Consider the following 12,542-nt stretch of genomic DNA (forward strand, 5'->3'; position numbering starts at 1 on the left):
GAACTTGGATTGGACATTTGAGGGCTGCATGTTAAAAGCCCCTCAAACAGAGGACTGTTCTCTGCAAATAAGGACACATGGCCACCCTAGTGCTGCAGCAGATACTATGCCGCTGGGGTAATAATCGTATTGGGCCACCTCTGACTTCCTTGCTAGAAAGGAGATAGTGATAGAGGATCCAGCTAAAGTTTTCTAATTCTGCAAAACTTGTATGAAGTTGCAATATAATGAATCAGCCCATTTGTACATACAGTCCAGCCTGGTCATTGACCACAGTGGCCCTCCAGAGTATCAGGACAATACCTTGCAAATTCTTATTAGCTACCTGGGATCCTTCTGTAAGCTTAAAAGCTGAACACTAGACAGCCTGTATTTTAATAAGGAGTTGTATGCATCCATTAACACACTTGAAACTCCATGTTTTTAATACAAAATATCTTAGGCATAAGTGCACTTGAATCTCAAAGAAGTCACTGCTTAATATTTTTCTGACTGCTCAAACGCTTGTTAAAATGCATATTAGAAGCTTATATGCTGTCATTCTAAATATGCAGGCTCACAGATTTAAGGATTAAGTTGCTGGAATAGATGCACTCTTGGTCACATCCAGCAGGCTTCTTCTTATGAACTAATGCAACAGCCACAACTGAAGAAGAAGCAGCAGAGGGTAAAACAGTGTACTTTGGTGATTTTAAGTGTCCACGGGCCATTTAACAGGGTGAAATTTACCTAGGTTTGTTTTCTTCTTTAGTCATTGTGGCTGCCTTCATAGCACCCTCCCCAACCCAAATAAGGCCCGGAAAGAATGTGCTAAGAGTGTGCTAAGAATACATTTGAGCTTGGTTGGATAAGATTACAGTCAAGTCTATATTTCATATTTTGTGACCCAGACCTCAAAAGAACTGTAATAATATTTAAGAAGCTGCAGGGACTTAAAACACTTCTTTTCAGTTCCTTTGTGCTGCTGCTGCTGCTGCTGCTTTGACCTGCTTTGTTGTCTTATTTGGGTCTGGACACTTACAGAAAACAAGGAAAGAGTTGGTCCCTGAGCGTGGTGCCTATGATGCCAAAAAAGCCGCGCTAGAGATTTGCTGAGAGCCACGGCTATTTTTGTAAGGAGCTGATACTTTAGTCTGGGCTGCAGGCATTGCCTTGGGAAAGGGGTTAGTGTCTTGGGAGGTGGGGAGGGAGGGCTTCGCTAAGAAGATAGCTCAAAAGAAGAAGAAAAGATCCCAAAGAAAAATCAGAACTGTAGAGGACTTCCCATCCTTCAATTTGCCGTCTCCTGCAAAAGTCAGCGCTGACCCTGGTCACATCCTCTCAGCTGCCAGTATAACTTAACCTTTTTCACCAGAGTGTTCCTTGCCGTCACCATTATGACAGAGATTACAGCAGAAGGTACTGTAACAATCTTGATGTTCTAACTGCCTGGAAATAAAAAAGATTTCAGCCTTGACATTTTTTAATAGACTCAGCCTGTGAGCATGATCTCTGGCACCTAGGGAATTGCAGTTTTTGCTGTAGGGAGAGTTTCAAGGCAAGAAGCTGCTCTTCTACGGCAGCTGGAATTTGTACTAGTTAGTAAAGCTTGATCATCATACACCTCTAAAAATAGCCTTGGTCACATAACCTCAGCAATGCTCGCTTAGGCAGAGAGCGCAGAGATTAAAGTAAGGAGAAATAAAGCATCTCAAAACTGGACGATCGTCCAGTTTTGAGATATAGATACGGTATATATAACTTGTTAGCTTCTTGTTTGGTGCTCATGCTTTTTGTAGGAGCTACACACACATTTGTGAATAATATTTATTTTTCTTTGAATTTGCCTTTCACCTGCTGAATAACTTATTTTTTAAGAGACCACATTACCTTGTCTTTCCTGCTTCATAAATTCCATTTTGCACCTATAAGTTGACAATGTGCCTTTCTACACATTGCCGAACATCAAAGCTGAGTTTGCCACAGAGCACACACTCTGCTTTAGTTGAGATTCCTGCATTGCAAAGGGTTGAACTAGATGACGCGCAGGGTCCCTTCCAACTCTACAGTTCTATGTTTCCACTGGGAGATACTCTGGTGAGTAGGCTCCTATCTGATCACATGTTTTTAGGTACTCTTTGCACTGCTCATAACTTTACATGTTTAGGTTAGTGATTAAAAATAACCTGTTCCATAAAATATGATGTGTGCACCTAAAAAAAGTAGAGTGTGAAGACAAATGATGAGGTACAAATTGAATTCAGTTTGCATTTAAAGGGGAACTCGCCTTATTTGCACTTTCAGAAACAACATGCAAACTGCATTGCCAAATTCAGAAATGTGTGAATCTCAAAGAATGGCTGTGTTTCAGTTAGTATATTGTTTCTGAAATGTGCGAATAAGGCGAGTTTCCCTTTAAATGCAAACTGAAACACAGCCACTTTTTGAGATCCACACATTTCTGAATTTGGCAATGCAGTTATCTAGCCAAGTAATGTGTATCAGAATGTGTGGTGGGGTAAAGCATGCATAGCAATACATATATTTGTGAAAGCAACATACAGAAATGCTTTCTATCAGGAGAACTTGCTTTGCAAAAATGTACAGTGGTACCTTGGGTTACATACGCTTCAGGTTACATAATCTTCAGGTTACAGACTCCGCTAACCCAGAAATATTGCTTCAGGTTAAGAACTTTGCTTCAGGATGAAAACAGAAATCGAGCTCTGGCGGCGCAGCGGCAGCAGGAGGCCCCATTAGCTAAAGTGGTGCTTCAGGTTAAGAACAGTTTTAGGTTAAGTACGGACCTCCGGAACAAATTAAATACTTAACCCGAGGTATAACTGTATATGTTGGGCAAAATTGCATACATTAGGGGGAAATCACACTAAAATGCACATGGAATTTCATGAACTTTTTTTAAAGAATGTGATGTGGAAATGTAGGGAGTTGAACTGGAAAAACCTAGTGAAACCAAAATGGACAGATATGCCTATACCTAGTAAAGAGGCCCTTATCTCTCTGTTTCTCTCTTATCTGTGTTGGCTGACTTACTGCCTAGCAGTTATGGAATACTTTTACAGTGCCATCCTACTCATGTCTCCTGAGAAGTAAGTCACATTGAGTTCAATGGGATTTGCTGTCAGTTAATGTGCATAGGCTTGCAAACCTTAATTTTAAAATGTGCCTTCCAGGGCAGAACTTGACAAGACTGTCCCTCAAAACAGGAGCACCCCCAATCTCCCCCCCCCCGTCCCATTTCTCCATATTTAATCCAGTGCAGGATGAAGTAGATTGAGCACAACACTGGGATCCTAAGTACCGAGAGGCGGTAACTTAAAGATATGATCAAGACTTAAAGATAGCAGACTGTGCCATAATGTGTCATATCAAATTGAAAATAAGTTCAGTTCTTGATACAAGGCTACACAATATTAATCCTGGAAGCCTTAAGCAATTAATACACTTTTAGAGTCCCTTGAGAACTTTGCCTAAGCAGCGGGTAAAAAGAATGAGATCTGATCCTATAAATAAAGAAATGGTTATCTGGGAAATATGAATAGTTCATGAATAATTTTAATATGTCCTGACCATTAATATATACAAATAACATTTTATCCAACAGAATGAAAAAGGGGAATCTTTCCCCCCCTTAAAATGCAGGCTTTTAAAAATCAAATATTCAATTTTACAATGGAATCTAACACTAGCCTTTTCCATTGTGGATCATTCCATTTTCTTTGCCCAAGCTTATTACTGTGTTTTTTCTATATAAAGAAAAGTCTCTCAGATAATATTCTGTGCACTTTTTATTCACCAAACCAAGGCACTGTGCCCCAAGTCACTGCCGTTATTAATTAAATATGAAAGCAAAATATGCTTCATGTAAGAGGATTTGTGTTAAGCATTATTAGGGACTGAATCTGTTTCTTTGTAAAGATTGCAAAATTAATGGAGCCCAGGAACCTTTGCTCATATTCATAGTCAATAGTACATTTCCTAATAGCATTGCATAATAATAATAAAACTGATGCAGTTATAAATTTTCATCAGAGGTCTCCTGGACCTACATAGTGTTTGTGGGAGAAAATGCAGATGAAAAGTAAGAGTGTGGCAAGAGGGCAGAGGGACAGGTCATTTTCATAAAAAATACTTAAAGTTATTTCACTCTAATAGCTTATTTTTGCATTGCTGACTCAAGGAGGCTTAGGTTTATGGACATTTTTGAAGAAGAGAGAGAGAGAGAGAGAGAGAGAGAGAGAGAGAGAGAGAGAGAGAAAGAAAGAAAGAAAGAAAGAAAGAAAGAAAGAAGCTATTAATTTTATTCATGAATAGATTTGGAAGAAAGTGGTAAGAACTTATTCAAGTGACAACTTGAATTAAATATGGGGGGCGGGGCAGGTAAGCCCTGCCCCCACATAATCAGTCACAAGACGTGACACCCACCTACACAATTTGAATGGCAATGCCCATCAACTGGGGGGGCAGAGGCGGCCCCCTCAAATATTTTAGGGGGGGCAAAGTAAACTCTGCCTCTAGAAGTTGGCTCCTATGCCAGTAGCTATGTTTATAGAAGATTGTGGACCACTATGCAAACCCGCTTCCTAAAGCAGAATGCTGGCAAGTCCCATTGTCAGAACACAGTTCTCTACTCACCAAATTCTAGCTTGTTGGTTGACAAGTACACACACACACACACACACACACACACACACACACACGAGTTGCTAAGCCAGAGGCAAGATAGATTTGAGCAGAAAGGAGTCTGTGTGTCTGTTTGGCTCCAGAGACATCCTTTTGCTGATCCCTACTGTAAAGCATTCCCAATGTGCCAGCTCTGTAGACAGTTTGACTTTGTAATTCCTATTCTAACTGCTTGTGGGTCAAGGGAGAAGCAGCAATTCAAAAATGTCTGGAAAAATGGGAGTGCTGTTTACGTTAGATAAAGCTGACATGGAGGGACACAAGCATTCAGTTGCTAAAAAAAGGGGGGGAGGAATTCTGGAAAATGTCATAAAGTGTCATATCTGAGTGATCTTTAATTAGAGTAAAACAAATTGTAATTAAGTATTATTTCTTTTGTTAAAACAAATATGTTGGGCATTTGTACAAGGTGAGTTATTTTAGTATCTGCATTGTTAATTTGCTTTTGCTTGAGTCTTGCAATTAGAAATTTAAAATCTAAAGCTTTGATTGAATGTACTGGAAGATGGGCAGGATATAAATTATGGGAAAGAAAGGTATCTTTTGCATTGTAGGCTCGATTCTGCTGCTACAACTTCTGTTAATTTGCACCATGGAGAGTATGGGAGGCCTTTTGGTGGCAGTACATTTCCATTTCAGAGAAGTGTGAATTTTGGCACATACGTAGGTTGCACCAGATTTTCAAAGCTATTGGGAAGAAATATATGATCCCATTTTTTTTAAAAAAAGGTCCAAGTAGTTAGATCTATTAAGGTTTAAAAACTGGCTGTGTATTGAATTTAGGTCTCTAAGAACCATTAGAATGTAGGATGCTACCACTGGTCCATTTAGTTCCCTTGTCTTCAGTGAAACTTAAAGCCTATTTGGGGTTTCAAATAGTGGCCTTTCCCAGCCATACTTGGAGACACCGGGGATGGAAGCACTGTCTCACAAGCTGGATATGCATTTTTGTTTTATTCTTAGATGCATCTATCCGTCTATCCCTTCGTTATATACTGACAGCTGCGCAGGTATCATCTAGGCCAGGGGTGTCATGCCAGACTTTCTGCAACCAGGGCCCACTTGAGAAAGCTGAACTAAGGCCTGCCAGTCACAAAATGCTGCTGCAGAGTGGAGCCAGTTACACAATGGTGTGTATCAGCAATAGTTTTCTGCTGATACGATTCCTAAGAACATAAGAGCTTGCTGAAACAGCCCAGTGGCCCACCTGGTCCACCAGTCTGTGCTCATGGTAGTCACAGAGATCCCTATGGAAAGCCTGCAAGCAGGTCATGAATACAACAACAGTCTGCTCACCTGCTCTGAACAAATGTTCAGAGCCCACGTCATTTTAGGCAGAATTTGTCAGTGCAGAGGTTTTGAATGAAGAATTTTCTTTTCTACTTTCCCCTTTCCCTGAAATACCTCTCAAAGTATTCACCTTTCTTTTCTTATCCCCTTCTCTTTCCATGTGTAACTAGTACCCATTTCCTCCTTCCAAAAAATGTCCCTCTTTCACCTCTCCTCCCTGCTCCTTTTACATCCACTTCTTTCCTTCAACAACTTCCATTCTTCTCTATTCCACATTTACTTCTTTATTTATTTATTTTTTATTTTTTTAATAATATTTATTAAAGATTTTCAAATATAACAGAAAAAGAAAAACATTCATATTTAAAACCTTATTTTCATTGGCATCTTTCCAGGACTTCCCCTCCCCTCCCCCTCTTGTATTCCAATTCTTTCAAATAGATTCAACAAATTCTTACCCCAAATTTTAAAATTATTATCATTGGCCCAATTTTAAAAAAAATATTTTCCCATCCCCTAAAATCGACCTGTTCCCTTCCACGAGTTCCCCTCTTTAATATGCAATACAGATTAAGATAATCAGAAAGATTAAAAAAAGTATAAAATGTAATTTAACACCCTTTGGATTCCAAATTTCCCTCCCCCCTTTCCCGGTTGCGTTCCCAATGTCCATCAATGTCTACTGTCATCCTGGAGCTCCCACATCTAAACCACAGTCCTTCACCAGTCCTCTTTGCCGTCTTTTTATTAGTCTTTGCCATCTTTTGGTCATCTTTGGTTTCACATGTCCAATCTTGGAAGGAGTCTATCTTCCAACTTTGTCCAGTTCTTGTTATTCTTATTGTTCTTGTTGTTCTCTCTCCTCCTCTTTTTTTTTTCTTTTTCTTTTCCCCTGCTCTCCTGCACAAATGTTCTAATTCCAAAAAGCTTCTAATTCCTCTGCAGAGGCTTTGTTATTCAGGAACAAAACATTACGTCAAGTCCCTTCCATTCTTCAATAGATAAATCTATTGTCTCCTTTAGTGTGTAGACCTCTGTAGACAAAATAGTGTTCCATTTCTGCAGTTTCCCAGGCGATAAAAAGTCCTATTCAAATTTGATGCCAACAATACTTGTAGTGTCCCACAGCTCCTCTAGAGGGATTATAGTAACTCAGTTTCCTTCCCGATCACACCCAACAGTCAAAGTAACTTATTATTCCTTGTTTTAAACAATTTATATCCAATTTGTAACAAATGTGACCAGCAAAGTCCTCGTAACAAAGTTCTCTTTTTGTTCTTCCGCTTTGACAGCTCCTTTGACAGCTGTCAAAACCTCTATTTCTCCTCTCCCGGCGCTCTTTCAGATCGCTCCCGGGGTTTCCGGGGGGGGGGGTTGCATTTTAATTCACATTCCACTTTTCTCCTCCAGCCCAGTCTTATAATTTTCCATCGCGAAGTTAGTAACTTTATCAAAAAAAGGTTACACTCGATCTTAGTTGTCAAATCCTTTGCTTTAGCTCCTCTACAACAGGGGGGAGGCTGACTTCCTTTTTGCACCTCCCCCGCTCGCTCCGAATTTAAATAGAATTTTTCCCCTTTTTTAATCCAAGTTCCAATTACTCACGGGTTATTCTTTTAAAGACCAAATTTTCAATGGAAGAAGTCAGCGCTCCCCGTCGAATGGCATGCGGCTTCACTCGGCAGGGGAAGCGGAGGACTCACAGCACCACCACCCCCCCTGTCACCCGCTCCGCAGCCTTTAAAAAGGCTCCTTCGTGGGTCGGGGGGGCGCAAACGGTGCCCGCCGAGTCACAATGCCCATGGGTTTCAGCGCCCATGGTTTTTGTTTTTTTTTTTTTTATAATAATTTTTATTAATTTCCACACATATAATAAAGAACAATATAAAACAGTATCACATCATACTCATCGGTTCTTACCCTTCTTTCTTTGACTTCCCCATACCTCCCCATCCCTGCATCCTTGTTTAATAATTCTTTAGCAACCCTTAAGTCCATTGTCTTAGTTCCCTTTCGTAAAAGTTTCTTAAGTTTTTTTGTTTACTGCTGCAATTCTTTACTTCTTACCCCCTGACATCCTAACATTCCTCAATTTTGCAATTATTTTTAAGATATATTTTGAAGTTCTTCCAGTCCTCTTCCATTGTCTCTTTCCCCTGGTCCCGGATTCTGCCCGTCATCTCGGCCAGTCCCATAAAGTCAATCACCTTTGTTTGCCATTCTTCCAGAGTAGGTAGTTCTTGCGTCTTCCAATACTTTGCCAGTAGAATTCTTGCTGCTGTAGTGGCATACATAAAGAAAGTCCTATCCTTCCTTGACACCGCTTGGCCCACCATGCCCAAGAGGAAAGCCTCTGGTTTCTTAGGAAAAGTCCACTTAAGGACCTTCTTAATTTCATTATAGATCATTTCCCAGAAAGCTTTAACCTTTGGGCAGGTCCACCAAAGGTGGTAGAAAGTGCCTTCAGTCTCATTACATTTCCAACACTTATTATTAGGCAAATGATAAATTTTTGCAAGCTTGACTGGGGTCATGTACCACCGGTAGATCATTTTCATAATATTTTCTCTTAATGCATTACATGCAGTAAATTTAATACCGGTGGTCCATAACTGTTCCCAGTCAGCAAACATAATATCATGACCGATATCTTGTGCCCATTTAATCATAGCTGATTTCACCGTTTCATCCTGTGTATTCCATTTTAGCAGCAAGTTATACATTTTTGATAAGTTCTTAGTATTGGGTTCCAACAATTCTGTTTCTAATTTTGACTTCTCTTTCTGAAATCCTATTTTCCTGTCCTGTTTAAACGTCTCATTTATTTGATGGTAATGCAACCAATCTCGGACCTTAGGCTTTAGTTTCTCATAACTCTGAAGTTTCACCCTTTCACCATCGTATTCTAAAATCTCATGATATTTTGGCCATTTAGAATCCATATTAAGCTTTTTTACTTCCCTAGCTTCCATTGGTGACACCCACCTAGGGGTTTTACTTTCCAACAAATCTTTGTATCTAATCCAAACGTTATACAATGCTTTCCTTACAATATGGTTTTTAAAGCTTTTATACACCTTTACCTTGTCGTACCATAAGTATGCATGCCAACCAAAACTATTATCGTACCCTTCCAGATCCAAAATGTCAGTGTTCTCAAGAAGTAGCCAGTGTTTCAACCAGCAGAAAGCTGCTGATTCATAATAAAGTCTTAAGTCCGGCAGGGCAAACCCCCCTCTATCCTTTGCGTCAGTTAAAATCTTAAATTTAATTCTGGGCTTTTTGCCCTGCCAGACAAATTTTGATATATCTTTCTGCCACTTCTTGAAGCATTCCATCTTGTCCACAATCTGCAACGTCTGGAATAAAAACAACATTCTAGGCAGTACATTCATCTTAATAGTAGCGATTCGGCCTAGCAAGGAAAGTTTCAGCCTTGACCATATTTCCAGATCTTTTTTAACTTCTGACCAACATTTTTCATAATTGTCCTTAAATAAGTTCACATTCTTGGATGTTAAGTTTACCCCCAGGTATTTTACCCTTTTTGTTATCTCCAAGCCTGTTTCATTCTGAAAACTCTCTCTTTCTTCCATTGTTAAATTTTTTTCCAACACTTTCGTTTTTTGTCTATTCAATTTAAAACCTGCTACTCGACCAAATATATCAATTAATTCTAATACTCTTTTAGTACTAGTATCTGGCTGTTGCAAAGTCAATACTAGATCATCTGCAAATGCTCTTAATTTATAATGTCTAACTCCGACCTGAACTCCTTTAACCAACTGGTCCTTTCTAATCATGTTTAACAATACCTCCAGGACTGATATAAAAAGCAAAGGGGATATTGGGCAACCCTGTCGTGTACCTTTTTCTATAGGTATTTCTTCTGTTACCACATTATTTACAATTAATTTGGCCTTTTGTTGAGAATATATTGCACCTATACCGTTTTCAAAACCTTGGCCTACCCCCATCCCTTGGAGATTCTTTTTCATAAAAGTCCAACAAATGTTGTCAAAGGCTTTCTCCGCATCCACAAAAATCAAAACTGCTTTCCTATTAATGTCAACATCCAGCAGCTCCAAAATATCTATAATGTTTCTCACATTGTCTGACATATGTCTACCTGGGAGAAAGCCTGTTTGGTCCTTATGAATCTCTTCTGCTAAAACTCTTTTCAATCTTTTTGCCAAAATGTCTGCAAAAATTTTGTAATCCACATTGAGTAAAGATATAGGGCGGTAGTTTTTAACCTGGTTCTTCTCAGTCTCTGTTTTCGGTATAAGTGAGATGAAAGCCTCTTTCCACGATTCAGGTGCCTTTTTCCCCTTCAAAATTTCATTGCAAACTTCCTTCAATGGTTGTGTCAGCCATTCTTTCAACATTTTGTAGTATTTGGCCGTCAGGCCATCTGGTCCTGGTGATTTTCCCAATTTCATATTTTGAATGGCACCCTCTATTTCTTGTTCTGTTATTTCCTCATTTAAGATCCTTTTACTTTGTTCTGAGATTTTTGGTAAACCGTATTTTCTGATGAATTCTTCTATTTCTTGCTCGTTGATTGGCCCTTGTGCATACAATTTCTTAAAAAAGCTTTGAAAACAATTGTTGATCTCATTGGGTTTATGGATAATTTTTCCATCCATTTCTAAACTTGTTACAGTGTTCATTTTCTGCCTTTTTTTCAATTGCCATGACAGAAGTTTCCCACATTTATCCGCTGATTCAAAAGTTCTTTGTCTCATTTGCCTTATCTTCCACTCTATTTGTTGGTTCATAAGCTCCATGTACTGCATCTGATAGAACTTTATTTCTCTCAAAATCTCATGGGATTTTGGTTTAGACCTCAACTTCTTCTCTCCTTCTTTTATTTTTTCTAAAAATTTTTCCTTCTTCTCATTTTGTTGCTTCCTCTTAATAGAGTTTTGTTGAATTAGGAAACCTCGCATCACGGCTTTACTTGCGTCCCAAATTATTCTTTTTTCCACATCTGTTTTCCTGTTGATCTCAAAGTAATCTTTTAATGTTTTAAGGGCCTTCTTGTGGATCTCTTCATCCTTAAATAGGGTGTCATTCATTCTCCATCTAAAGGATCCAGTTGTTGTTAGTTTCATCTCCATCTTCACCGCATTATGGTCGGAGCACGTTTTTGGACATATTTCTACTTTTTTTGTTCTTGGCGCCAGACTACTAGAAATCCAGATTTGGTCTATTCTTGTCCATGTCATCTTTGCTTCAGAGAAGAAGGTTCCCTCTCTCTCTAGAGGATTCTTTATTCTCCAAATATCAATCAAGTCCATTGTTTCAGTCATTTCGAAAAAGATCTTTGGTAGTCTCCCTTCTTTTGAAATCACTTGTCTCTGTGCTTTATCCATGTTTGTTGAGACAACTCCATTCATATCTCCCATCATTACGATTTTATAGTCTAAAAAGTCAACTAATGTCTCATGCAACTTCCTAAAGAATTCGGCCTTCCCTTCATTTGGGGCATAAACTCCCACAATTAATATCTTTTCTCCTTGAATTTGTATTTCAATTGCCAGGTATCTTCCTTGTTCATCTTTAAATATCAATTTTGGAGCCAACTTTTCCTTTGCATAGATCACCACACCTGTCAGGGAACTGCCATCGGAAGGACAGGTGGTGAGAAGGCTTCAGGAGAATAGGAGAGCCTCTTCTTCAGCAGAAGAGGGAACCAGTAGGGGGAGTGCGAGAGCTCCAAAGGAAAGGGAGTCGGAGGGGAGGCTCTGGGATACTTCCAGTGGGAACAGCGAGGAGGTATCAGAACAGCCCTTAAGAACTCCCACCCCCCGCCGGAAACTGTCACGCAGGGAATCCAGGAGGCGCATGTCTGTGAAACAGCTTTTATGTTGGAAACGCTTCCGCAAACGCCCACTGTCAGATTCTACCAGCGACTGAGGGAGCCATGCTCAAGGGCTCCTCTCAAGGCAGGGTTTCACTAAACTGAGTGAGCTCTGAGGGATCGAGTTTCAACGCACAAGCAGCTCATTATCCCACCACAGCAATCTGACAGTCCCTGAAAGCAGCTTGTGCAAAGAGAGGCATCATGAGCAACCCAGCCGGAGCCGGAGATGGGGGAGCAGCTGCAGCCGGTCCTAGCCTGGAAGAAAGGTACAGGATGTTGGAGGTACAGTTAGCTCTGCAAACGGCGAGGTTGGAGGAGAGGAGGGCTCATGATGCAGAAAAGGGGAAAGCCGCCCAGCTCTCGAGGAAAGTGCCAGGACTGGTGCAGAAGTTTGGGGGTGATCCCAGGAATTATCAAGCCTTCAGGACTGAGATGCAATATGCCCTCAATCTGCAGTTTGATGATTTTCCTGATGAGGATTCGAGGGTTGCTTTTGTGATTGGGCATCTCGAAGGCCCGGCCAGAGATTGGGTGAGACCACTAATGGCAGCCAATAATGAAGCCCTAAGGGACACAAGGAAGTTTTTTCGCGCCATGGATCTGATGTTTTCCAGCGAGATTGAGCAGGGAGTGGCGCGCAGGCAGTTAATGGCGTGTAAACAAGGGAACCGATCTGTCCGTGAGTACTGGACTGAGTTCA

At 40.2% G+C, this 12,542-nt stretch overlaps 1 protein-coding gene across 6 annotated transcripts in view; it reads left to right on the plus strand.

The window, feature by feature from the left end:
• Positions 1–880: 880 nt before the first annotated feature.
• TRDN (triadin) overlaps positions 881–12,542 on the plus strand; it is a 175,665-nt gene continuing 164,003 nt past the window's right edge. For 3 of the 6 annotated variants that reach the window (XM_079970768.1, XM_079970770.1, XM_079970769.1), the window contains exon 1: positions 883–1,398. In XM_079970768.1, the coding sequence (XP_079826894.1) occupies positions 1,377–1,398 (22 nt within the window). In that variant the 5' untranslated portion in view covers positions 883–1,376. Of the gene's footprint in view, positions 1,399–12,542 lie in introns of all 6 variants that reach the window. The other 3 variants (XM_079970771.1, XM_079970773.1, XM_079970772.1) reach the window with 3 other exon arrangements.

This window comes from Podarcis cretensis, assembly GCF_951804945.1.
Source record: "Podarcis cretensis genome assembly, chromosome: 3".
Taxonomy (NCBI): Eukaryota; Metazoa; Chordata; class Lepidosauria; order Squamata; family Lacertidae; genus Podarcis; species Podarcis cretensis.